At 49.9% G+C, this 22,435-nt stretch overlaps 1 protein-coding gene across 1 annotated transcript in view; it reads right to left on the reverse strand.

The window, feature by feature from the left end:
- Positions 1 to 22,435, reverse strand: part of EIF3A (eukaryotic translation initiation factor 3 subunit A) — an 812,143-nt gene that overhangs the window by 182,099 nt on the left and 607,609 nt on the right. The window contains exon 17 of the mRNA XM_069611926.1: positions 19,581 to 19,762. Coding sequence (XP_069468027.1) covers positions 19,581 to 19,762 — 182 coding nt within the window. The remainder of the gene's footprint in view (positions 1 to 19,580; positions 19,763 to 22,435) is intronic.

A 22,435-nucleotide genomic window follows, 5' to 3' on the forward strand; every position in this document is an offset into this window, starting at 1 on the left:
GAGGAGAGGCAGGAATAGGTAGACAGTACCCCGAGGATACTACCGACAGGCTCTAGGGGCCCGCGAAGTTCTGTCGTCAAAAGTGTGCGTGAAGAGCAAGCCTGCCCCCCACTGGCGACACGTGGACCCGAGTGGTTGTGTCATGACTTCTTGCCCTCGGCGACAGAGGACTGGAAAAAGCCCTTGGCGCCCTCCCCCTTTTGATGCTTGCGCCGACTAGGGTCGGCGAGCGTTCCGGCTGCCTAGACGGCCGTTCCTGGAAGCCATGGAAGCCTCCAGATGAGCGACCCTTATCCGAGCGTTGCTGTGACTGGGAGTATGCTTTGGGCGTGGTCTTTGTTAGAATGGATAAAGAGAGCCCTAGGAGCTATTCTTCTTGTCCAGCTCTTCGTCTGTGCTGGAGTTGAAGAGGTCACTGCCCTCGAAGGGCAGATCTAGAATACGTTCCTGGACGTCTGGGTTGAACTTGGTTGCCCGGAGCCAGGCCATCCTTCTCATGTCCGTGGCAAAGCAGATGGCACGTCCAGAGGTATCAATGTGTGCTAGCGTGGACTCCATGATATCCTGCGCCACGAGCTTGGCTTCGGCTAGCCCCGCCTTGGAACGTGATTGACTGTGGGAGGGGAGTTCCAGGAGGAATGCAGCTTCTTACCGTATGCCTTCAAGGTTTTCTCCTCCTTGCCGAACAGCGCCGTTGAAGAAGACTAGGACTGAGGTTTGGAGTACAGTGATGCCACAGCGATCACCGAGGAGTGTGGCTGAGGATGGGAGGAGAGCAAGAAGGTATCCCCCTCCATCTGCCGTCAATTGTGAAAAGGTCAATTGTCATTCGAGCAGTTGTAAAACAAACAGTTCGTATACAACCGTGAGAACCTCAGCGAGGACGCTCTCTGCCGGCTGTTCGACCTGGATCTGTGGGAGGCCCAGGAATTCTGCCAGGCCCGCAAAACGTTTGTAGAAGGCACTGGCCGATGGTGTGTCGGGATGCTCCTTCGCCTCATCAGTATCTTGAGGGTCTGGGGGATCCTGTGGAAGAGTATCCAGAGCCTGAGGCAGGGGCACAGGGACCACCGCCGGAGGCTGAGGAAGAGGCAGAGGCTGGTATGGAACCGCCTGTGGCGTAGGCCGAGGAGCCGGAGGAGATGCCTGCGCCAGGGCCAGAGGCGTCGGCGGAGTCGTCTGTGGTGCGGCTAGCATAGCGGGAAGGACTTCCCCAACTGCGTCCTTGATGATAGCCCCCATATCTGGAGACTTCAATGAGGCTGAGGAACCTCTCAAAGATCTGGCCCTCGCTGTCCGAAAAGGAGGGGGCACTGAAGGGGTTACTAGAGGCAACTGAGGCCGCTGCCGACCTTGTACATACAGAAGCAAGGGAAAACAGCCGTGCGCAGAAGGTTGGCCGCGTACCTGTTTGATGCCAGTCCCACCTTGATACTCATTCTTCACCCAAGTCTGGCAGAGGCGTCCACCGGGTGTCTTTCTGGCACGTCTGCCATTTTGTTGAGCTGCCTACCACGTGGCTGCGACGTGTTGCTCGGCTTGTTGATGCGAGCCTCTGCCAAGTCTCTTATGTGTGAGGCGCACGACTTGCCCCGATCCTCTGGCATGTGCCTGGTAGGTGTATCAACCTCGACCGGGGGTCGTTGAAGCTGCGTTCAGGCACCCCCCCCGGATGTACTGCCGGTAACAGGGCATAGCCCCTCGGCCATGATGCCAGTACAAGAGCAGGGGCTTTCGGGTGCAAGCCCGGTAGTAGAGCCCAGATGCCCCTCAACCCTGCCACCGGGAGGATCTGAGGAGCCCGATAGCTGTGGAAGCCTTGGTGCGCGAGTTGGTAAAAGGACCCGACCGGTACCTCCCACAGAGTCCCTGGGAAGGAGTCTCCCTTGCGAGGTGCAAATTAAGATATAGGCCCTACCTCTGGCCTGAAACGTCTCACGAACTTCTTGAGGTCCTCAGAAGGAGACCATTGAAAGAGCTCCCTCCACCTGGCTAGTCTGTTCTTCAGCTCTTTTGTGGACAGCGAGCCGCATGCCGAACAGGCTTGCCAACCGTGGTCTGGGCCAAGGCAACGTAGGCAGAGGGCTTGAGTGTCTGAAGTTGGAAAAGGCCCGTTGCAGGATGGGCACCTGCTGAACTCTGTTCGACATGCGCCGGGGAGGAGCTGTCGTGTCCAAGGACCAAGTACCTATTCGACAAAATAAGAAATAGAGTAAGAATCCGCACAGAATTACATGGCCGAAGTCAAACCCAGGAGCGCTGGTGAATTCAGCCCGTTTCCGTCGGCACGGAAAAAGGGACTGAGGTGTGGCGCCAGAGGGCAGAGTCAGGGCAGTGCCTCTAAATTTAGAGGGGAAGAAGATTTTTCTGGTGAAAAAGGTTCCGTCTCCCGTCCCACGCCCCATGCAGTATGGAGTAAAAAAAAAAAAAAAAAAGAAAAAGAAAATCAGAAAAACAGGCCCCTGTTAGACGGATGATCAATGGAGTTCAACTCTCAGAAAGCGAAAAACGCAGCAAAACCTCAAAAAGCAAGACGACTCCCAACACTTGAACGTGCAGTAAAAATCTGAAGATGGCTGCCTGAGGAGCTTAGGTAGAGGGCAGTCCGTGGCTGGGGCAGTATGATCCAGAGTTCAGTGATTGGATGTTAGGAGAAAGACAGTTCAGAAATGAAATTGATTTCTTCTTTACCAAGGATTCCCAACCTGACGGGGAATATTCATGAGCATGTTAATCCATGCCAGACCCCATGCTAGAGAATAAACTTACACTCAAGGTTTGATTAAACAATTGAAGGGAGCAATATATAAGCAACACACAAATGCACTCCAAAATACACTCAGTTTCACTAAATCAGCAAGTACCCATTTGGAAAGCCATACATATGGTTCCTACACCCTGAGCTAACTTAAATAACTAGGACATTAATATATCACTGGTACATTTAGAGCAATACTGAGTTGGTGTCAAAGAAAAAGGGTTGGGATAAAACAAAGGTTAAACAAATATTTTGAAGCAGGCAAGTACTTTTGAACCCCCAATGCAAAGTAAATTAACCCTCTCCTGGAGGAAAGTTAAAGCACAAAATCAGATTTTAAACGTACAAAGACAGGTGGTAACAGCTTCCCGGTCAAAGCTGCCCAATATTGGAACTCCCTCCCACCATCCCTAAGGGAAGACCTATCCTACCTTTGCTTCAGGTCTAACCTCATCCACTGGATTAAGGAAAATGACATCTAACCACATCACTACACACCCATGGCTATCTTCTCTTCCTTCCTCTTTCCACTGCCTTGAATGTACACACCAAGTACACTATGTACCATGTATTGTTATATTGTTTAAATATGCAAAGTGCCTGACCACACACATGCACTCTGAGCATTATCTATTGTATATATTGTGTAAATATGTAATATGCCCTAGTCTCAGCCTGTATAAACTGTCCGCAATGTAATGTAAACAGCAATGTAACCAAAGCTGAACTATCTTCTTGATGCTTATTGCGCCCCGATACCCTCGGGTCTGGCACGCACTACAAATATTAAAAAACAAACAGATTAACAAGTTACTTACCAACTTTAACGTACTTTCGACTGGCTGTTCCTCCCACGTATTCCTCATCTTGTGATAATTCCTTATCTCCAGCTTCGCTGCTTCGGAAAAGAAATCTCGGCAGAGGGTGCTGTGCTCGAGGTTGTGGCGTCGATTGTCCCTCGACGGGCTCCGTACCATGCCAACATCACCGATGGTATAAATAGCTCGAGCCGCGCCCGTTGCTTCAGTTCTGTTTTTTCGATGAAATATATATATAGGAGGAACACCCAGGCGTGCCCCCTGACCGATGCATTCTTCTTGAGAGGAATGTGTAAGAAACGTAAAACTGTACTGTGGGGTAGGATGGGAGGGTCGATGAGGAATACGTGGGAGGAACATCCAGTCGAAAGAACGTTACAGTTGGTAAGTAACTTGTTCTTCGAATGGATTGTGTCCTCCCACGTATTCCTCATCTTGTGATAGGCGCCCCATAGCAGTATCAATTTTGGAGGCGGGAGTACTAATTTCAGTTTTCGTGGACAGAATGCAGAACTGCCTTGGCAAATAAACCCTCATTAGAGGAGGCAGTATCCAAACAATGTTTAACAAAAGTATGCATTGTTTTCCAGGTTGCAGCTGCACAAATGTCTGCTGCCGGGACTCCCCTCTTTAGAGCCACAGAAGCAGCCATTCCCCTTGTAGAATGGGCACGAAGCCCATCTGGTGGTTCTTTTCCCGCTAATCTGTAGCATTCAACTATGGCTAATATGATCCAGCAGGAAATGGTCTGTTTTGTTACAGATAAGCCTAATTTATGACCAGTATAACCCACAAATAGTTGGTCATCTTGTCTCAATTTAGCCATCCTTGAGATGTAAAAACTAAGACCTCTTGGGATCTAGTCTGTGTAATCTCTCCTCTTCCTTGCCCAGATGAGGAGGAGGATAAAAAGTAGGTAGTACTATTTTTTGTGACAAATGGAAGTCCGAGACTACTTTTGGCAAGAACGAAGGTTTAACTTTAAGGAATCCTTATAAAAAAAATAGTATGTGGTGGTTTGCATGAGAGCCTGAAGTTCGCTAACCCTGCAGGCTGATGATAGGGCCACAAGAAGGACAGTTTTAAAAGTTAAAAGCCTCAATGGACATGAATGGAGAGGCTCAAAAGGTATGCAAGTCAAGAATTTTAGTACTAAATTTAAATCCCATGTTGGTACATGAAAAGGTACTGGAAGGTATACATTAGTAAGCCCTTTTAAGAATTGAATTATTAACAGTATTTTGAAATATGAAACCTCTTCCGAGGAGCACTTGAAAATGGACAGCGCAGCAAGGTATCCTTTGATTGTTCCAATCTGGAGCCCCAGATTAGCTAGATGCAGCAGAAAAGAAAGCACCATTGGGGTGCCACACTGAAAAGGGTCCACATCCTTGTCTTTGCACCAGTTACTAAACCTGTTCCAGCGACATCGGTACAAAGATTTTGTTGCTGGTCTTCTGGCCGAAAGCAAGATTTCCATTACGTCATCCGGAAGATCCCAATCCTTGTATCTCAACCTCTCAGAAACCATGCGTGAAAGTTGAGTGTCTTGACCTCTGGATGGAGAACCCGACCTTCCTCTTGCGAGAGAAGATCCTCTTTGCGGAAGACGCATTGGTAGGCAGATGAACATGTCTAGAAGGTCCGGGTACCACATTCTCCTGGCCCAACCCGGGGCAATTGGGATCATGGTTTTCCTGAACTTTCTCAACCTCCTGATTACTTGAGGAATCACGGGAACTGGGGGAAACGCGTACAGTAGTGGAAACTTCCACTCCACTACGAATGCGTCTCCCAGAGCTCCTCTTTGAGGAAATTCCCTTGAGCAGTACTGATCGCACTTCCGGTTGATCGCGGTGGCGAACAGATCCACTTGAGGGGTTCCCCAAAGGGCGAAGATCTCCAGAAGGACTTCCTGAGCTATCTCCCACTCGTGAGAGACCGTGCTCTGCCTGCTCAGAGCATCCGGCCCAGTGTTCCTCTCTCCGGCTAGGTGAATTGCCGATAGGGAGATTCCTTCTTGTATTGCCCAGAACCATAGCTGCATGGCCTCTCTGCACAGTGGTAGTGACCCTACTCTTTTGTTGAGGTAGTACATGGCCACCGTGTTGTCCGTCATTATCAGGATATTCTTTCCCTGTACAAAGGGCAGAAATGCCTTCAGAGCTAGTCTGATTGCCCTCAGCTCCAACAAGTTGATGTGTAGTTTGGACTCCGATGGAGACCAACGACCGCTGATTGTCAGATCGTTGGTGTGTGCTCCCCACCCCGTGAGTGAAGAGTCCGTCACTACGGTTATCTCCGGCCATGGTTGCCAAAACGACTCTCCCTTGAGAATGTTGTTGTTGCAAGCCCACCATAGAATATCCTGAGCAACTGCGCTCGGGACTTGCAGAAGATCCGACATATTCCCCGAGAACTGGGACCACTGAGTTCTGAGTGCCCATTGAAGGGATCTCATTCTCAACCTGGCCTCTGGTACTAGGAAAACGCAGGATCCATGAGGCCGAGCAACCTGAGAAAATCGAAGGCCGGTAGATGTTGGGCATTCTGGAACTTCGTTACCATCTGCTGGATGTGGAGAGCTCTCACTTCGGGAGGCGAGGCTTTTCCCGAGGAAGTGTCCAAGACAGCTCCGATAAACTGGAGCTTCTGGGATGGTATCATGTGGGACTTCTTGAAATTGAGGGAGAAGCCCAATTTGTGGAGGAAGTGGCAGGTGATCGAAAGATGTTCCTGGGCTAGTTCTGGAGAACTTTCTCTGATCAACCAGTCGTCCAGGTAGGGATATATGTGAATACCCCCTCTCCTGAGACTTGCTGCCACAACCGCCAACAGTTTGGTGAAAACCCTCGGGCGGAGGTCAACCCGCATGGCAGAACTCGAAACTGATAATGAGAATTGCCAATCGTGAACCTCGGGTACTTTGTGCTTTGGATGGATTGGCACATGAAAGTAAGCATCCTGAAGGTCCAATGATACCAACCAATCTTGGAGTTGGAGAGCCTGAAGGATGTGAGAAAGTAACCATCTTGAACTTGTCCTTCCTGAGGAACTTGTTCAAGTTTCTCAAGTCCAAGATGGGTCTCAGTCCTCCGTCCTTTTTTGGGATGAAAAAATATGGGGAGTACCAACCCCTGTTCCTCTCCGCTACAGGTACCAGTTGGAACAAGTTACCTACCTGTAACTGTTCTCCAGCATGGGTCTGGCATGGATTCACATGCTCATGAATCTTCCCCGTCGTCAGGCTGGGAATCCTCGGTAAAGAAAAAATCAGTATCAGTTTCGTTTCTGATCCGTCTTTCTTAGTAGTAACCAATCACTGATCTCTGGGTCATACTGCCCCCAGCCAATGACTGCCCTCTCCGTCAGCCCTGCCTCTGGCAGCCATCCTCAGATTTGGTAGCACGCCAAGTGGCAGTATGACCAACTGAAGAGCCGCAGAGGGGTAGGTGGGAGGGTTCCTATGTGAATCCATGCCAGACCCCTGCTGGAGAACAGTTACAGTTAAGTAACTTGTTCCTTCTCCAGCATGGGGTCTGGCATGGATTCATATGCTCATGAATAAAAGAATACATAGCAGTATACACATGCACAACCACGGGAGGTGGCAACAGGTTCAACATTAAGCAATACAACAACTCAACATTAAGCATCTCTTACCTCCTCACCAGGCTCACCTTAAGCGAACAGGTTGCGCAGCACTGCTTGGCCGACCCTGGACTCCTCCCTGGAGTCCCGATCGACGCAGAAGAATCTTGTGAAGGTGTAAGTCGACCTCCACGTAGCAGCCCTGCAGATGTCCAGCAGGGGCACACCAGACAGGAACGCCGTGGTAGCAGCGATCGCTCTGGTGGAATGGGCTCTCGGACGGCCAGGCAGCGGTCGGTTTGCCAACCGGTGACAATGCATGATGCAGCCGGAGAGCCATCTGGAAATTGAAGTATTCGAGAGAGCCTTCCCTTGATTCACAGACTCAAAGTTAATAGTTGTGACGTCTTCCGAAAACTCTTCGTGCGGTCCACATAGAACTTCAGCGCTCTAGCTACATCCAGCGAGTGCAAAGTCTTCTCGGCCGGCGTCGAAGGCGACGGGAAGAAAACAGGTAACACCATGGGCTCGTTGAGGTGGAAGTCCGACGGCACCTTGGGCATGAAGGAGGGGTGCGTCCTCAGCACTACCCTCTTGTCATGAAAAGTCAAGTATGGAGGCTTGCAAGATAGGGCCTGAATCTCTCCCACTCGTCGTGCAGAGGTGATGGCCACGAGGAACGCCGTCTTCCATGACAGGAACATCAGAGGCACCGAATGCATAGGCTCGAATGGGGCTCCCATGAGCCTGGTCAGCACCACATTAAGCTCCCACGCCGGGCAGGGGCCTTCACCGGCGGGAATGATCGGAATAGTCCTTTCATAAATTCCTTTACCAGGCGATGAGACCACAAGGACGCCCGTCCCGTAGTCCTGGTATATCGGGAGATGGCAGCCAGATGTATTTTTATGGAGGCGTGAGCTAGTCCAGCTTTGGCCAGCGACAGTAGGTACGGTAGCACTTGAGGGGCCGTAATCCGCAGAGGGTTAATCTTCTGTGCATGGCACCAGACAGAGAACCTCTTCCATTTATGACCGTAACACTTGAGAGTTGAGGATGCCCTGGCCTTTGCAAGAACCTCTCTGCAATCAGCCGGGATATCGTACCCTCCAAACTAGTGCTGCAGGAGCCATGCCTGCAAGTTCAGCGACTGTGGGTCGTGGTGTAGAATGGCACCTCCTTCTCTGGAGAGAAGATCCGCGTCCGCCGGCAGCCTGACGTTGACAAGTCCAGAAGGTCCGGGAACCAGACCTGCCTCGGCCACGCCGGTGCGACGAGGATCATCCTGCACCTGGACTTCTTGAGCTGGCCGATGGGGCGGAGCGGCAATGGCGGGAACGCGTATAGAAACAGGCCGTCCCAAGGGAACGAGAAAGCATCGCCCATGCCTCTCGGCTGTGGGAACCTGCTGGCGAACCTCTGGCACTTTGAGTTCGTCGCCCGTCGCGAACAGGTCGATCTGGGGTTTGCCCCATCGTTGGAAGAGTCGATCCACTTGATCCTGGCGCAGTTCCCACTCGTGGCACTAGCGCAGCTCCCTGCCGAATGAGTCGGCGATAGTGTTTTTTATTCCTGCCAGGTGGAAGGGAACCAGAAACATCCCCTAGGCGACGGCCCAGTGCCACAGATCCTGGGCCTCCTTGGATAGGGCTGGGGATCTGGTGCCCCCCTGCTTCCGTATGTAGAACATTATGGTGGTGTTGTCAGTGAAGATCCTCACCACTTTGTCCTTGAGGGACGGGAGGAACGACTTGCGCGCCCAGAACACTGCACAGAGCTCCAAGATGTTGATGTGAAGAGACCTCTCCTCCGGGAGCCAAAGGCCTCTTGCGTGGAGATCTCCGGTGTGGGCCCCCCCCCCCCCCAACCCTCCAGAGAGGCGTCTGTAGTCAGTCTCCTGAAACGCCGGGGTTTGATAGTCCGTGCCAGTCGTGAGGTGAGCCCGGGTGCCACACCATAGGATCGCCCGACGGAACTCCTCATCGAGGGGGATCCTGTCCTCGAAGCAACCCCTCGCCTGAAACCAGCGGGCGTCGAGGAACTCCTGTAGCGGACGCATCCGAAGTCTGCAAAGGGGTACAAGGTAGATGCAGGAGGACATCATCCCGAGAAGGGACTTGATGGACCTCACCCTGGCCACGTCCATGGCTAACAGGCGCCGTACCTTGCCCAGGATGGTCTTGGTCCTCTCCTCTGAAGGGGAGGCCAATTGCTCCACTGTATCGAGCTTTGCCCCCAAAAACAGTGCTACTTGCAATGGAACCAGGTGGGATTTGGGGTAGTTGGAGAACCCCAGCTCCGTGAGCAACCGGACGGCCCTCGCCGTATGATCGACGGCAAGTTCCCTTGACCTTGCCCGGATTAGCCAGTCGTCCAGGTAGGGGTACGTGGATCCCCTGCAGGCACAGCCGCGCCGCCACTGGCGCTAGGCACTAGGTGAAAACCCTGGGTGCCGACTTTAATCCGAACGGTAGGGCTCTGAATTGGTAGTGGCGTCCTTGAACCACGAACCTGAGGAACTTCCACATCCCCATTCTAAAAAGGCACAGGAAGTAGGCATCCTCCAGGTCCAACGACGATAGGAAGCTGGCTTCCTCCAGCTGTCCCAGCACGTGCTGGAGGGTGACCATCCTGAATTTCTGCGCCTTGATGTATTTGTTTAACCGACGCAGGTCTAGGATGGGGCGCCAACCGCCTGTCTTCTTTCTGACGAGGAAGTACCTTGAGTATACTCCGGAGCCCTGGAGCCTCCTGGGGACGAGCTCAATGGCACCTTTCTTGAGCATCGCCTTTACTTCCAACAGCAGTTGAGGGACGGGATTCTCCTTCCTGGCCACGGGAGGAATGCAAGGGCACTTCTTTAGGAATTCCAGCGAGTGCCTGTTGGCCAGGGTGTCCAACACCCAGCAATCGGTGGAGATGGACTCCCACACCCTGACAAACTTTGTCAGCCGGCCTCCCACTGGGGTGCTTCGGTGGGGGCCCGACAACCCGGCCGGGTCAGTCTTGCTTGGAAGCGGCCTTGCCAACGATTGCGGGAACCCCCTTGCTTGCCGCGACCTCTGTAGGCCTCCTGGGAAAAGCGGGCCGCCTGGCGGTAGGTGGAGGAGCCACCGCAGGATCCTTTGGAGGCACCCTGTCTGCCTCCAGGGCTCCGAAAGGGCCCGGGCCGTCTCCGAGTCAGTCTTGATGGCCTGTAGAGACTCATCCACCGCCTTACCAAAGAGGTTGTTGCCGTCGAATGGCATGTCCAACACTCTGGTCTGGACGTCCTGGCGAAAGTCTGTTGCCTTGAGCCATCCGTGTCGTCGGAGGCAAACTGTTGCCCAGTTGGCGAAATCCGGTATCGGCAATGTCTGTTGCCTCCGTAATGGCGTGATCTGACTCCACCTCGCCCTCCTGCAGAATTTCTAGGGCCTCTGCCCTTTTGTCACCAGGCAGGAAATCTAGCAGGGGAGCTATCTTGAACCAGAGCTCCCTGTCGTAGCGGGCCACGATCGCTAAGGCATTGGCCGCCTTAATCGTTGTCGCCACCGACGAGATGACTCGTCATCCCATAGAGTCCAACTTCTTACCCTCGCTGTCCGGCGGGGAAGTGGAAGTTGAAGCCGCCGCGCCCGCTGCCTTCTTCTTAGCCGCTGCCGAGACGACCGAGTCCGGCGTGGGCTGGTGGGCCCTGAGGCACAAGGGGGCGGCATCAGGGAATCGGTACTTCTTCTCGTACCTGTCCCTCTTGGCAGGTGTCGTGGCAGGGTTCTTGAGGACAGCAAGCCCCTCGTCCCAGATGTCGCCGAGTAAAGGCACCGCGAGGACCGTCTTCCTCTTAGCCTCTTGTCGTTGGTACAGAAACACCTCCTTTTTCTGTTCTTGAGGGCAGAGCTGAAAGAGCTTGGATGCCCTGGTTATCATGGCGTGGAAAGAGCAAACCTCGTCGGCTGGGGACGCCCGCGGGAGGGGGGGGGGTGACGACGGGTTGTCTGCTGTGTCATCCCCGCTGTCATCATCCGTCTCCGTATCCTCTCCCGGCAAGGGGGATAAGGGGTCCACCGGTCTCGCAGGCACGAAGGGCAGAGCGGGGTGGACCCTCCTCTGCTTGTTCGGAGGGTTTCCCGACAGGCCTGGTTCTGGCTCCTCCGTCGGGGTGCGTGGTAATCTCGGCCATCTCGGTACATAAGGATTGGATTGCCAACAAAATGGCCGCCGAGCTATCCTGGGGCTCGGGCAATGGCTGCGACGGGCGGGGTGGCCGCTCCACTGGGCCCTGTTCGTCGTCGTTGCTATCTTCGATCACGTCAGCAGGGACCGTCCCCAGGAATCGAACCTTCTTGAACCTCTCGTTGAGGTTTATGAACCTCTCGTTGAGGCCCTTCTCGGTCTCCACCAGTTCCTCCTCAGAGGCTGATTCCGAGTTTATAATGGCCACCGCCCCCCCCACCCCCCCTCTTATTCAGCCGGGGGCTTCACGGGGGTCTTAGCAATGGGCTGGAAAGAGGATTCCCTCCACGGTGGCAGGGATACTCTGGGCCCAGAGGCAGTTTCCATTTGCATAGTCTCAGTCGGCTCCGCCAGGGCCGCAGCGATCACTTCGGTAGAGGCCTTAGCCGGGTGGATCAAGGCCCTCACCACCTTAGGTGTGTCCTGGGCCTTCGCCTGGTGGGGGAGGGTCAAGGCCTCGCTCCCCCTTCGAGATCGACCGGGTCCGCTCCAGCGGCCTACCCGGGTTCTCGGACTTCCTCTTCCCCGAACCACAGCGCTGGCTCGTGGTCGAACGTGCCGGGGAAGTAGCGCCCTGCTTGGCAACTGAAGAGCCCGACCTTTTGGCGCTCCCGGAGCCCGTGGTGCTTGGCCTTCTGTTGGGCCCCCGTCGCCAGGGTGCCCTCAAAGGACTTAGAAGCCCGTTCCGACTTCTTCGCCTTCTCACTTGCTGTGCCCTTATCCAGCCAGGTGGCGAGGCGGGAACGACGATCTTGTTTGGTCTGTTCTGAAAGGTTCTTGCAGAACGCACAGTCCTTCTCCACATGCGTCTTGTCCCCATTGAGGCAATGGAGACATCGCGAATGCTCGTCCTCCTTGAAAACGTTATATAATCCGCATCCAGGGTAGTTCCTGTCCTGAACAGCTTGTATGTGGGCGTCAAGCTCCCTTTGTCCTGGGCCATGTCCGTTGAGGTAGGACGCAGATCTTCCGGAATCCTCCAAGTGTAAACTCGACGAAAACTTCACCCTTGAGGGGCGTAGAAGAATTCCGAAACGGTCCCTGTTATCGGAAGTAGAAACGGTGGAGCTTGAGGCTCAATTAAACCGAAAAAATGAGAAATTCTCCTGAAAAAACGTGAAAACTCAGTAAAAAAACGAGAGCTAAACACGGACTCCCAACACTTTGAACGTACGGTAAAAATCTGAGGATGGCTGCCAGAGGCGGGGCTGAGGGAGAGGGCAGTCATTGGCTGGGGGCAGTATGACCCAGAGATCAGTGATTGGTTACTACTAAGAAAGACCGATCAGAAACAAAACTGATACTGATTTTTTCTTTACCAAGGATTCCCAGCCTGACGGGGAATATTCATGAGCATGTGAATCCATGCCAGACCCCATGCTGGAGAACTATGGTACCTTTCTCTAGCAGGGTTAACATTTCCTGCAACAGGAGCGGATCCGGAATTTTGGCGGAGTTGGCTCCCGGTGGATGATTGAGGCCTTTTTAGAAAGGGGAGACAGTAACCTTGGGCTACTGTTTCCAGTGCCCAAGCATCTGAGGTAATGCCCCGCCATTCCTTCAGATGTTGAGATCCTGCCTCCCACTGGTGTTTTGTGTAACAAGGCCTCAGAGGGATTTGGAGGCGGCTGCAGGAGTGGCTGAGGGTACAGATGCCGCTCCCAAGGCCGATTTTGCACCTCTTCCTCGTGCTCCACGAGGGAAGTTTCTTTTGCCCCTTTGAGAAGCCTGTCCTCTTCCTCTATCAAAAGAGGAGTAGTATCGGAAAGAACGACCCCTCCAGGAAGATGAGCCGGAATAGGGTTTTAGAGGCTGGCGCAAAGAGGCGCTAAGTGATTTAGCTGCTTTCGAGGTCTGAAGTTTTTCTAGGCTTTCATCAGCCTTTCTGCCAAAGAGCCTCGAGCCATCAAAGGGCATGGAGGAGTCTAGCTTGCACGTCTGGTGCAAACCCAGACTTCCTCAATCACGCAAATCTGCGTAACACAACGCTTGCAGCCATGGATCTGCTGATACTATCAGCAGTATCCAGTCCAGACTGGAGACATTCCCCCATTGCCTCCTTCCCGTCTTTGACTATATTCAGGAAGCCTTCCCTTGCCTTCCGGAATATGATCAGCCGCCGCTGAAATACAGTCCCACAGGGTATGGGTAAACCTGGCTAGGGTACAGGTGACATTTGCTGACTTAAGTGCCATACTGCCTGACGTGAAAACTTTACGTGCCCAGGCATCAATTTTTTTTTATCCTCTCTATCTGGAGGGATAGTTGGATAAGCAGTTTGTTTTGAAGTAGATGCTGCCTGAATGACTAAACTCTCTGGAGTCGGATGTTTATTCAAATATTCAGGATCATTTCCAGCTGGTCTATATTTTCTTGGAAAAGTGCTATCTGCAGCAGCAATAGTCTCTGGTTTCTCCCAGTTTTTCTCCACAGTCCTTTGAAGGGCCCTGTGAAAAGGGAGAACAGGATCTCGAGGTCCGTTGACTATTATATCCGTCATGTCATCTTGTTAAAAAATGGGTGAAGTGTTACCCCAACCCATATATTCAACTACCCTGGTCATAAGACCCCTGTACCCAGCATTTGCATGCTCTGCAGGATCAGGTTTGGCGAACTCCAATTCTGGGGATGTGTCAACTCCACTGGCAGAATGTAGAGTATCACTCAGGTCTCTCATTCTAGATTCCTGGTCAATAAGTTCCTCAGGAACTTGTCTTGTACCATAATTAACTCCCAAAGGAGTAACCTTGTCTTCTGAAGCAGACTTCATAAATTGCTGACATAGATTTGAAAAAGTCTGACCTGGGCAAAGGAGTGAATCTCCTTTCTTACTCTTCCATCTGCTTCGAAGGAATTGGCAAATCCTTCGAAGTTGTCGAAGGGGTCTTCGAAGTCTTCGAAGATGACTTCGATAATGGCGTCGAGGATGTTTTTGCCTTTGGAGTCGAAATTATGTCGACGATTTGTGTTTCTTGTATGGCACTGGAGAAGTGCTCAACTCGAAGAGTCTTCGACTGTTTTACGTCGACTCAAGTTTTTTTAGATTCCTCAACGCTACCGGTCTTTGCCATGGTAGCCTTGGACTTCCCTTTGTCGTCCAATGGAGCGACTTTAGGGGTATGGCTTTTTTGAGGGTCTTTCGAGGGGGTTGGAGCCGCATTCTCGAAAACCATCTTTTTGCGGAATTCTTCCCACTTACTGGGAGAATCCGATTTAGTCGGACAACAAATTTCTTCGGTCGACTCTAAAGATGAGGGAGATCTATGTCTTCATTTTTTTCGATGATGACCAAGAGTGTCTCGATCTACTCCTAGATCGAGATCTCTTCGAGTGCCTATGGCGATCCGATTCCTTAGAATCAGTCGCTTTCTTGTGTCTTTTTGACGTAGCCTTCTTTGAGGCCTCCCTCCCCACCGACAGTTTACCTCTCCTCTCACGAAGAGCTTTCTCGGTCATAGACTGGCAGGACCCGCAGTCGTCGGTTCGTTGACTGGAACCGAGACACCAGAGACCAATCCGGTGAGGATCGGTGATCGACATCTTAGACCCACAATCTGCACACTTCTTGAACCCAGTCCTGGGTGTCGAAGGCGTTGAAGATGACATTTTCTTCACAGAAAATAGAAGCGCGCCGTTCTCGATAGCGAAGCGATCGGAAAAATGGAACTGAAGCAACGGGCGCGGCTCGAGTGATTTATACCATCGCTGACGTCGACACGGTACAGAGCCCGTCGAGGGACAATCGACGCCACAACCTCGAGCACAGCGCCCTCTGCTGAGAAATTTCTTTTCCGAAGCAGCGAAGCTGGAGATAATGAATTATCACAAGATGAGGAATACGTGGGAGGACAAATCCATTCGAAAAGTCTTTTAGGGAGCCAGGCCAGCCAATGTTATTTGAGCAAAAATCTAGGTGAGCTGAAGCACTTTTTGCAGGTAAGTAAAGGTCTTGCACAAGGTTTTAGTCATTGTATGGCCACAAGCTGGGAGGCGTGCGAGGGGCAAAGCTCCAAGCAGCTCTGCAAAAGCAACCAAGAGAAATCTCAACTGAGAACAAGCAAGGCTAAACAAGATGAAAGTCCCCTTAGTTTAACAGTACCTTTGGTTAGAAGAAATTGTTCCAGTTGGCTTCTGTTCCTGTGTAGGTCTGCAGATCCTGTTCCTGGGCCTTAGTCGTGGGGACAAGAGGGAGGACAGGACGTCTGGGAACTCCTGCACTACAATCGGAAGGTCGGCGGCAGTAATGGGCAAACTTCAATTCAGCGGCATTTCGCTGTTTCAGCTCCTCGCGTCTCTAGCAAATAGCACCAGTGCTGTCTCAGACACCACTCTGGACTTTCCTTGCATCTGGGGTCCAGCACTCTTGAGGTGGCTCAGGCTTGGTCAGTCCTGCTTCCTGGGAGTCCAGATCTTCCTTGAGCTCGCTCAGGTCCAACTTAACGACACTCACTCGATTCTGGTGTTCCTCTCCCTGGCACTTCGGTTCCTGCAGCAGCAATGAACAGCCAGCTCTGAGAGGATTTCCAGATTAGCTTGTCTTGGTGTCGATAGACCCCACCAACCCTAGGGGGGGAGAAGACTTCCTTTGCAGGTCTTCTCTAGTCGAGGCGAAATTAGAGCTTCAGCACTACAGAAGGGCTGCACCGGGCAAAACAACAGTCGCAGCAGGTGTCTCTTCCAAGTTCTTCTTCGGATTCCTATGTCCAGTGGTCGACTGCCTTCCAAGCAAAAAGCCTCGCCTTTATGCCGGTTTCTCCAATTCATTTGCAGCCTAGCTGTCAATCACACAGCAGGGTGGCTGTCCTCCAAGTACAGCCCTCCAGCCAATCACCATTGGGTGCATTCCTGTAACCAAGGAGACTAAGCACAGGGAGTTTCAGGCACCTCCCTCACTTCCTGCTCCTGTCAGACATGCTGGAGCCAGAGGCGGGTTTCACTTGTGAATCCTGCCAAAGACAAAACAAACAAAGGAATCAAACCTGTTTGAGCACACAGTAAATCTCAGGAAGGACCTTTCCAACAAGAAATGGCGAAAAAAGAAGGCTGGGGCCTTTTCGATGCAACGGGCACCCATGAGTGCTTTACTGCAGCTGCAATTGCAGCCCGCTGTAGAAAAACAAAGGTAGTAAAAAGTAAACCACTGCCACCAGCCATTCATTCATTGTAGAAAGGGTACCATAAAAATGTTACATTATAAACTAGTACACTAAGTAACCCCTCCAGCAAGATAGTGTGTGCTGGGCCTAGAAAGTTACAAAATGTAAGTAAAGTCAATTTCACTTCACTGCTCTTGGAAACAGTGGTTTCACCAAGAGAAGGTACTTAAAACTATGGGAAATCAGAATTCCATGTGCCACTGCACTGAAGGTGCTTTGTGTCACACTGTAAAGATGATGCCTATGGAGTTTGTCAAACTAAAAAGTCAAAAGAAACAGTCTTAATCACAGAAAAATATGAGAGGGGGAAAACATGAGCACTCTTCAGGTTAGAAATTAAAAGTCCTAAAATCCAGCAAAAGGAGCTGGGGGTGTCCAAAGTAGATGGGAATTAGAACATTTCGGAGAATTCTCCCTAAAACCCTGCAAAGGGCGACTTATCCCCTTGGGTTGGTGGGACCAAACAACCTCATCCGGAAACCCTCTCAAAGCTGGCTGTACTTCCATTGCTTCCAAGAACAGAGTGCCAGGGAGAGGAACACCAGCATCGAGTGCATCTTTAAGTCGGACCTGAGCTCCAGGAAGATCCTCTGGACTCCCTCGAAGCAGGATAACTAAGCCTGAGCCACCTTAGATTGCTGGACCCCAGAAGCAAGGAAAACCCACAAGGTATCCGAGAACCGTGGTGGTGCTATTCACTAAAAAACAAACTGCGAAGTACCGCCAATCTGAAAATTGCCAATTGCTGCCGCTGACCTTCAAACCGTAGTGCAGGAGTCCTTGGACGTCTTCCCTCTTGACCCCACGACTGAGGCCCAGGAACAACAGGATCTGCCATACTACAACAGGATCGGAAGGCAGCTGGAACCAATTTCTTCAGGCCTAAGGTACTGTAAACTAAACTTGTGTAGAATTGCTAGCTCTAAGTCGAGACTTGCTTTGCCCTTCACACGCCTCCCAGCTTGTGACCCAACAGTGATCTAGTTTTATTTGCCTTCAAGAAGAACTTCAGCTGCCCTAGACTCTGCTCAATTGACATTGGCTGTCCTGGCACCCTGAAAGACTCTTCTAACCTCTATTTGTTTTGATCTGTCCCTCCAGCATTGCTCTAAATGTACCAGTGATGTATCAATGTCCACAGTATCCTAGTTATTGAAGTTACCTCAGGGTATAGGAAGTGTGTGCGCCATCCCAAAAGGGCATCTGATTTATTGAAACAGTGTGTACTTCCCAAGTATATTTAAGTGTTCCATATGTGCTCCTTTCTAAAGAAGGCTTATTCAAACAGACTGTTTAATAATTGTTTAAATCAATAAACCTTGAGTATAAGTGGTATTTGGATACTTATCACTGTGAACGTCTTTGTTACAACCATATAGATCACATTGACCCCTCTTGAGATAAGCATGCCTGCCGAGTCACTTTTCCAACTTGTATAGTACATGCTTATACCAAACGTTGGTTTAACTATTGCTAAGAGGACAAGGCTGGTGCAGTCTCCCACAGGGTACTGCATACAATCTTGCCTAACAGTAGTAAAAAAGAAACCACTGCCACCAGCCATTCAAGTGAGTTAGTATAACAGAATGTTACATGAGGAATGGGTTAAATTAGTTACTATGTAACCCTCCCAGCCCTCCACATAGGGTGGTGTGTGCTGGACTTATAAAGGAAAAGTTAAGTAAGACAGGGATAAATCTTACTGTTCCAGAGATGAGTAGTTCACCCAAGAAAATGCAGCAAAAAGGTGTGTGTCACAATGCAAAAAGCAGATGCCTGTGGATTTTACCAGACATAAAACAGTAAAACAAAATCCTAGTCAGAAAAACACGGAGAGAAAAAAGTCCCACTCAGTCAGGAGTTTAAATGAAAAAGCCCAGATTCCAGCAAAAGAGCTGGGGTCTCTAAAGTTAAAGGGAATTGGCACAGAATTGAAAATTCTACTTAACAGGTGATACTTACCTTTTAGGTTGCTGGTAGCTCCCTACATAATTATTGAGAGGTTTAACTTAACTTGCATAGCTGTGTGCCATCCAAAATTAAGTTAAGTTATTGCTTACCTTAATCTGAACTGAAAATCAACTGTAATTTAATATTACACCCAAAGGTCCAACTCCCCTAGAATAACCTATCCTAAATCAGAGGTATACGTTTTTACGAGTCCTGGAATCAGCGTTCCACTATTCTGAAAAGTAGATTGTACAGTTGACTTACTATGTGATTTCATGCTGAGCGTCACAGTACAACTGACTGGGTTTACTACCCTTGAATTACAGTAAGGTAATCTGAAATGAATTTAGGGTTTTACTCCACAAGAATAGGTGTGACCTATACTGAATGTGTATGATAAGGTTTGACTTCCCTAGAAATACTGTCAGTTTTCTAAAAGGATTATATGCTTTGGACTGTGCACCTTCAAGCATAGTGTTGCGTTTTTATGATTACGGTTACTCATAATGTGATAGTACTTATTTACCCAAGATTGACCTTGGTCTACTTGTAAAAATAAATGGTTTATTTACCTACAATACAAAGTGCATCAGTGTTTCTTTGGACCATATGTGTAATTCAATTTCTTTGTACTGATTTTACAGCCCTTTCTACCTCTCAAGAGGTCTATGCTACCCTGAACTCTAGTGGTACAGCCTTATACTAAGAGTGGAGTCGTGTACCGTCTGTTGAATGGTTTTACTAAGCCATTTTTATTTATTTATTCACATTTGTATAGTGCACAACAGCCCTTAGGCATCGTGGCGCTGTTACAGGAGATTCTAACTTAGTTACATAGTACATGACAGAGTAATTTGTCGGCTAGGGCCGACAGTTGTAGCCGAAAACGCTAAGGGTTGCATATTACTGCATTTTCTTAACGCAATAGACATTTGGCAGGGATACTTGTATAATAACACTGTTCCCACAAGTGAACAGTTGCTAGGGATTAAACCATAAACTTTGAATCAAGCGACAAAAGAACCTATGTAGTGCCGAGATAGACGTCAGAAATCCTTTTCACCAAGCAACTTCAAAAGGGACTATAGTTACCTTCTTTGAGGGGTCTTCTCCAAGTCGCCGTTCCTCTTCTCGCCGACGCTCTCTTTCCTCAATCTCCTGCTCACGCTGGCGTTTCTTCCGTTCTACTTCTTCTAGTTTTCTGACACGCTCCTGGTATTCCTGCTGCTCAGCTTCCCGCTTTTCATTTTCAATGCGCTCTCGCTCCTCACGCTCTGCAGAAAACATTGGCATTATGAAATTATTTCTTACTGGTTATTTAGGGGTACTGTGGATTGTCACTTTATTCATAGGAGCATAATGCTCCAGATTCACAACAAAGCAATGAAAGCTCTAGGCTTATTTTTGTTGGGAGGAATTTCTCAGCAAAAAGGTAAAGGATTTTCACAACCAGCCCTGAGGGAGGGCTCCCAGAGGGCATTCCAGGTGATGAGCAAGGGCATTTCACCCACAGCCTTACCAAACAATCTCAAGGAGGAGGCATAGGTGGAGCACTAAGGCAGACGTAGGATATCAGGAGCTGGTGTGTCAGTATCATTACAATCCTTTGAGATAGTAATAAAAAGCAACACAGAATTATAAAAAATATATTGGACATGAACATTATCAGGTAAAAAATATTAGTACGCACTACAAAACACTATAAGGCAGACACTACTTACCCAATAACCTCTATTGCTTGCATCTGTTTTAAATCACATGTTTTGCATAGTATGCCATCTAGGACGTTGGTGCATAGTAATTACAAGTTGTTTACTTCTAGGCAGAAAACATGGTAGGCTACTGTCACACTATCCCTACCCTATGTGTGTCCATTATACTCTGCAATCAACATCCTTAGATTTTATTTTTCCAATTAGAAGCACACTGGTAGGGAAATGGTTTGCAAAACCCTCTGGTAGGCCTGGTTATAATGTAGCCTAATGGTGGATGTTAGGGAGAATTCTCAGAAATATGCTAATTCCCTTCTACCTTAGAGACCGCCAGCTCTTTTTACTGGACTTTTAATTTCTGAAAGAGAGAGAGAGAAAGAAAGAGAAAGGGAGCGAGAGAGAGAAAGGGAGAGAGAGAGAGACTCTTTTGACTTTGGAGTCTGACAAACTCCATAGGCATCATCTTTACATTGTGACATAAAGCACCTTCAGCGCAGTGACACAGGAAAGTCTCAGATTTACGAAAGGGTTAAATACCTTCCTCTTGGAGAAACTATTGTTTCCAATAGCAGTGAAGTGAAATAAAGTTACTCACCGTAACGACTACCTTACTCCTAAGTCCATAGCCCCCTTTCCTCTATACTTGTGGGACATTCCGTCCTTCGGGACGGAAGCACTTTTTGTTAAAAAGCATCAAAAATGTTTGTCCTTCTCTTTACGCAGGGGTACAGCACACGGCCGTAACCCCGCCCTCCTGAGCTCTGCCCCACGCTTCTCCCTTCAGTCCTTTTCTATCGCCAGGTCTGCGACCATTTAAGCAATAATAGAGGATACTACTTCGAGGGGACGGCGGGCAGGCGTATAGAGGAAAGGGGACTATGGACTAGGAGTAAGGTAGTCACTACGATGAGTAACTTTGTTATACTCCCATGTCCCGTCCCCTTTCCTCCATACTTGTGGGAGATTCCAAAGCACTCCTCACAGGTAATACGGATGGATGGAAATTCTCTACTGAAAAAGCTTTTTAAGAACAGCCTGGCCGAATTGAGCATCGGCCCTGGAACTCAAGTCCACGCAGTAATGCTAACAGAAAGCTGATGGGGAAGCCCACGTAGCTGCCTCAAGTCCTGCCAATACCACAGGGAACGTATTTTTGGAAGGCAAAAGCAGCCGCTTTGCCATGTACAAGATGGGCATAAATGCCCTTTGGAGGTTGAATGCCCTGAATGGTTTACGCCTCTGTAATACAGGAGGCAATTCATCGGGGGATTGTAGCCTTTGAAGCAGGTTTCCCTTTTGGGTCTCTGAACGTAACAGAGTTGAGGAGCCCCCGAGTTCAGATGTTCTGTCCAGATATAACTGCAGAGCTCGTCTGACATCTACATTTTCTAACACTATCACGAGGCAACACATACTGGCTAGTTGCACTCCATCCTGAGGAAGATGGTTTAGAATATTGGGGCAAGGCGGTCACCGCCCACAGTGGGCTACAACCGAAACACGTGTCGACGAGACAGAACTTTCTGTAACAATACAGAGGGTCACATCTGAAACACACAAGAGTGTTGAACTTGAATCTAAAAAACTGCATTCAAAGTGGGCATTTAAAGTGGCTGTTGGGCTGCCGTGTCTTTTGGTTCCTGCTTTCTGGGATTGCCCTTCAGAGTCAGCGTGTCTCGCCATCTGTGAGAGGAATCACAACTTGCCGTAACTTGACATTTTTGCACTTCCCTGGAGCCTCAGAACAATTCTGCTGCGCCTCTCGCCCTGCTCACAGTCCGCCTCTACCGACGGCACTTCCCATTAATACTGAGGTGCGTGCGACTTCCCTGGAGCCTCATAGAAGTAATTGGACCCAAGCTTGATTGTATTATTGTTGTGTTTACCGCGGCTTTGCTGCAGCTCCAGTGACTCACCTTTGCTGGTCCCTCCCTCTTTTTACTGATCATATTCTTTCTGGTTCTTGCAGCAATTTGTGCGTGCGGTCGAAGTGGGCGTTTAAAGTGGCTGTTGGGCTGTTAGGGTGGGAGGGTGGTGTAGTGGGTATACTGCGCCAATGTTTACATTGTTTCTAGAAATTTTGGTTTTTCAGTTCCTCTGTGCATTGTGTTCTAGGAGACTGTTACACTGCTCCTGCAGTTGCTGTTAAATATCAAATGGTCTCTAATTTATGCAGTGGACATGCACTTGGTCCCCCACACCTCCCGGCCAGAAAAAGTAGGGGTGCTAACACAC

This window comes from Ambystoma mexicanum, chromosome 8 (genome assembly GCF_040938575.1).
Source record: "Ambystoma mexicanum isolate Mex_15411 chromosome 8, UKY_AmexF1_1, whole genome shotgun sequence".
Lineage (NCBI taxonomy): Eukaryota > Metazoa > Chordata > Amphibia > Caudata > Ambystomatidae > Ambystoma > Ambystoma mexicanum.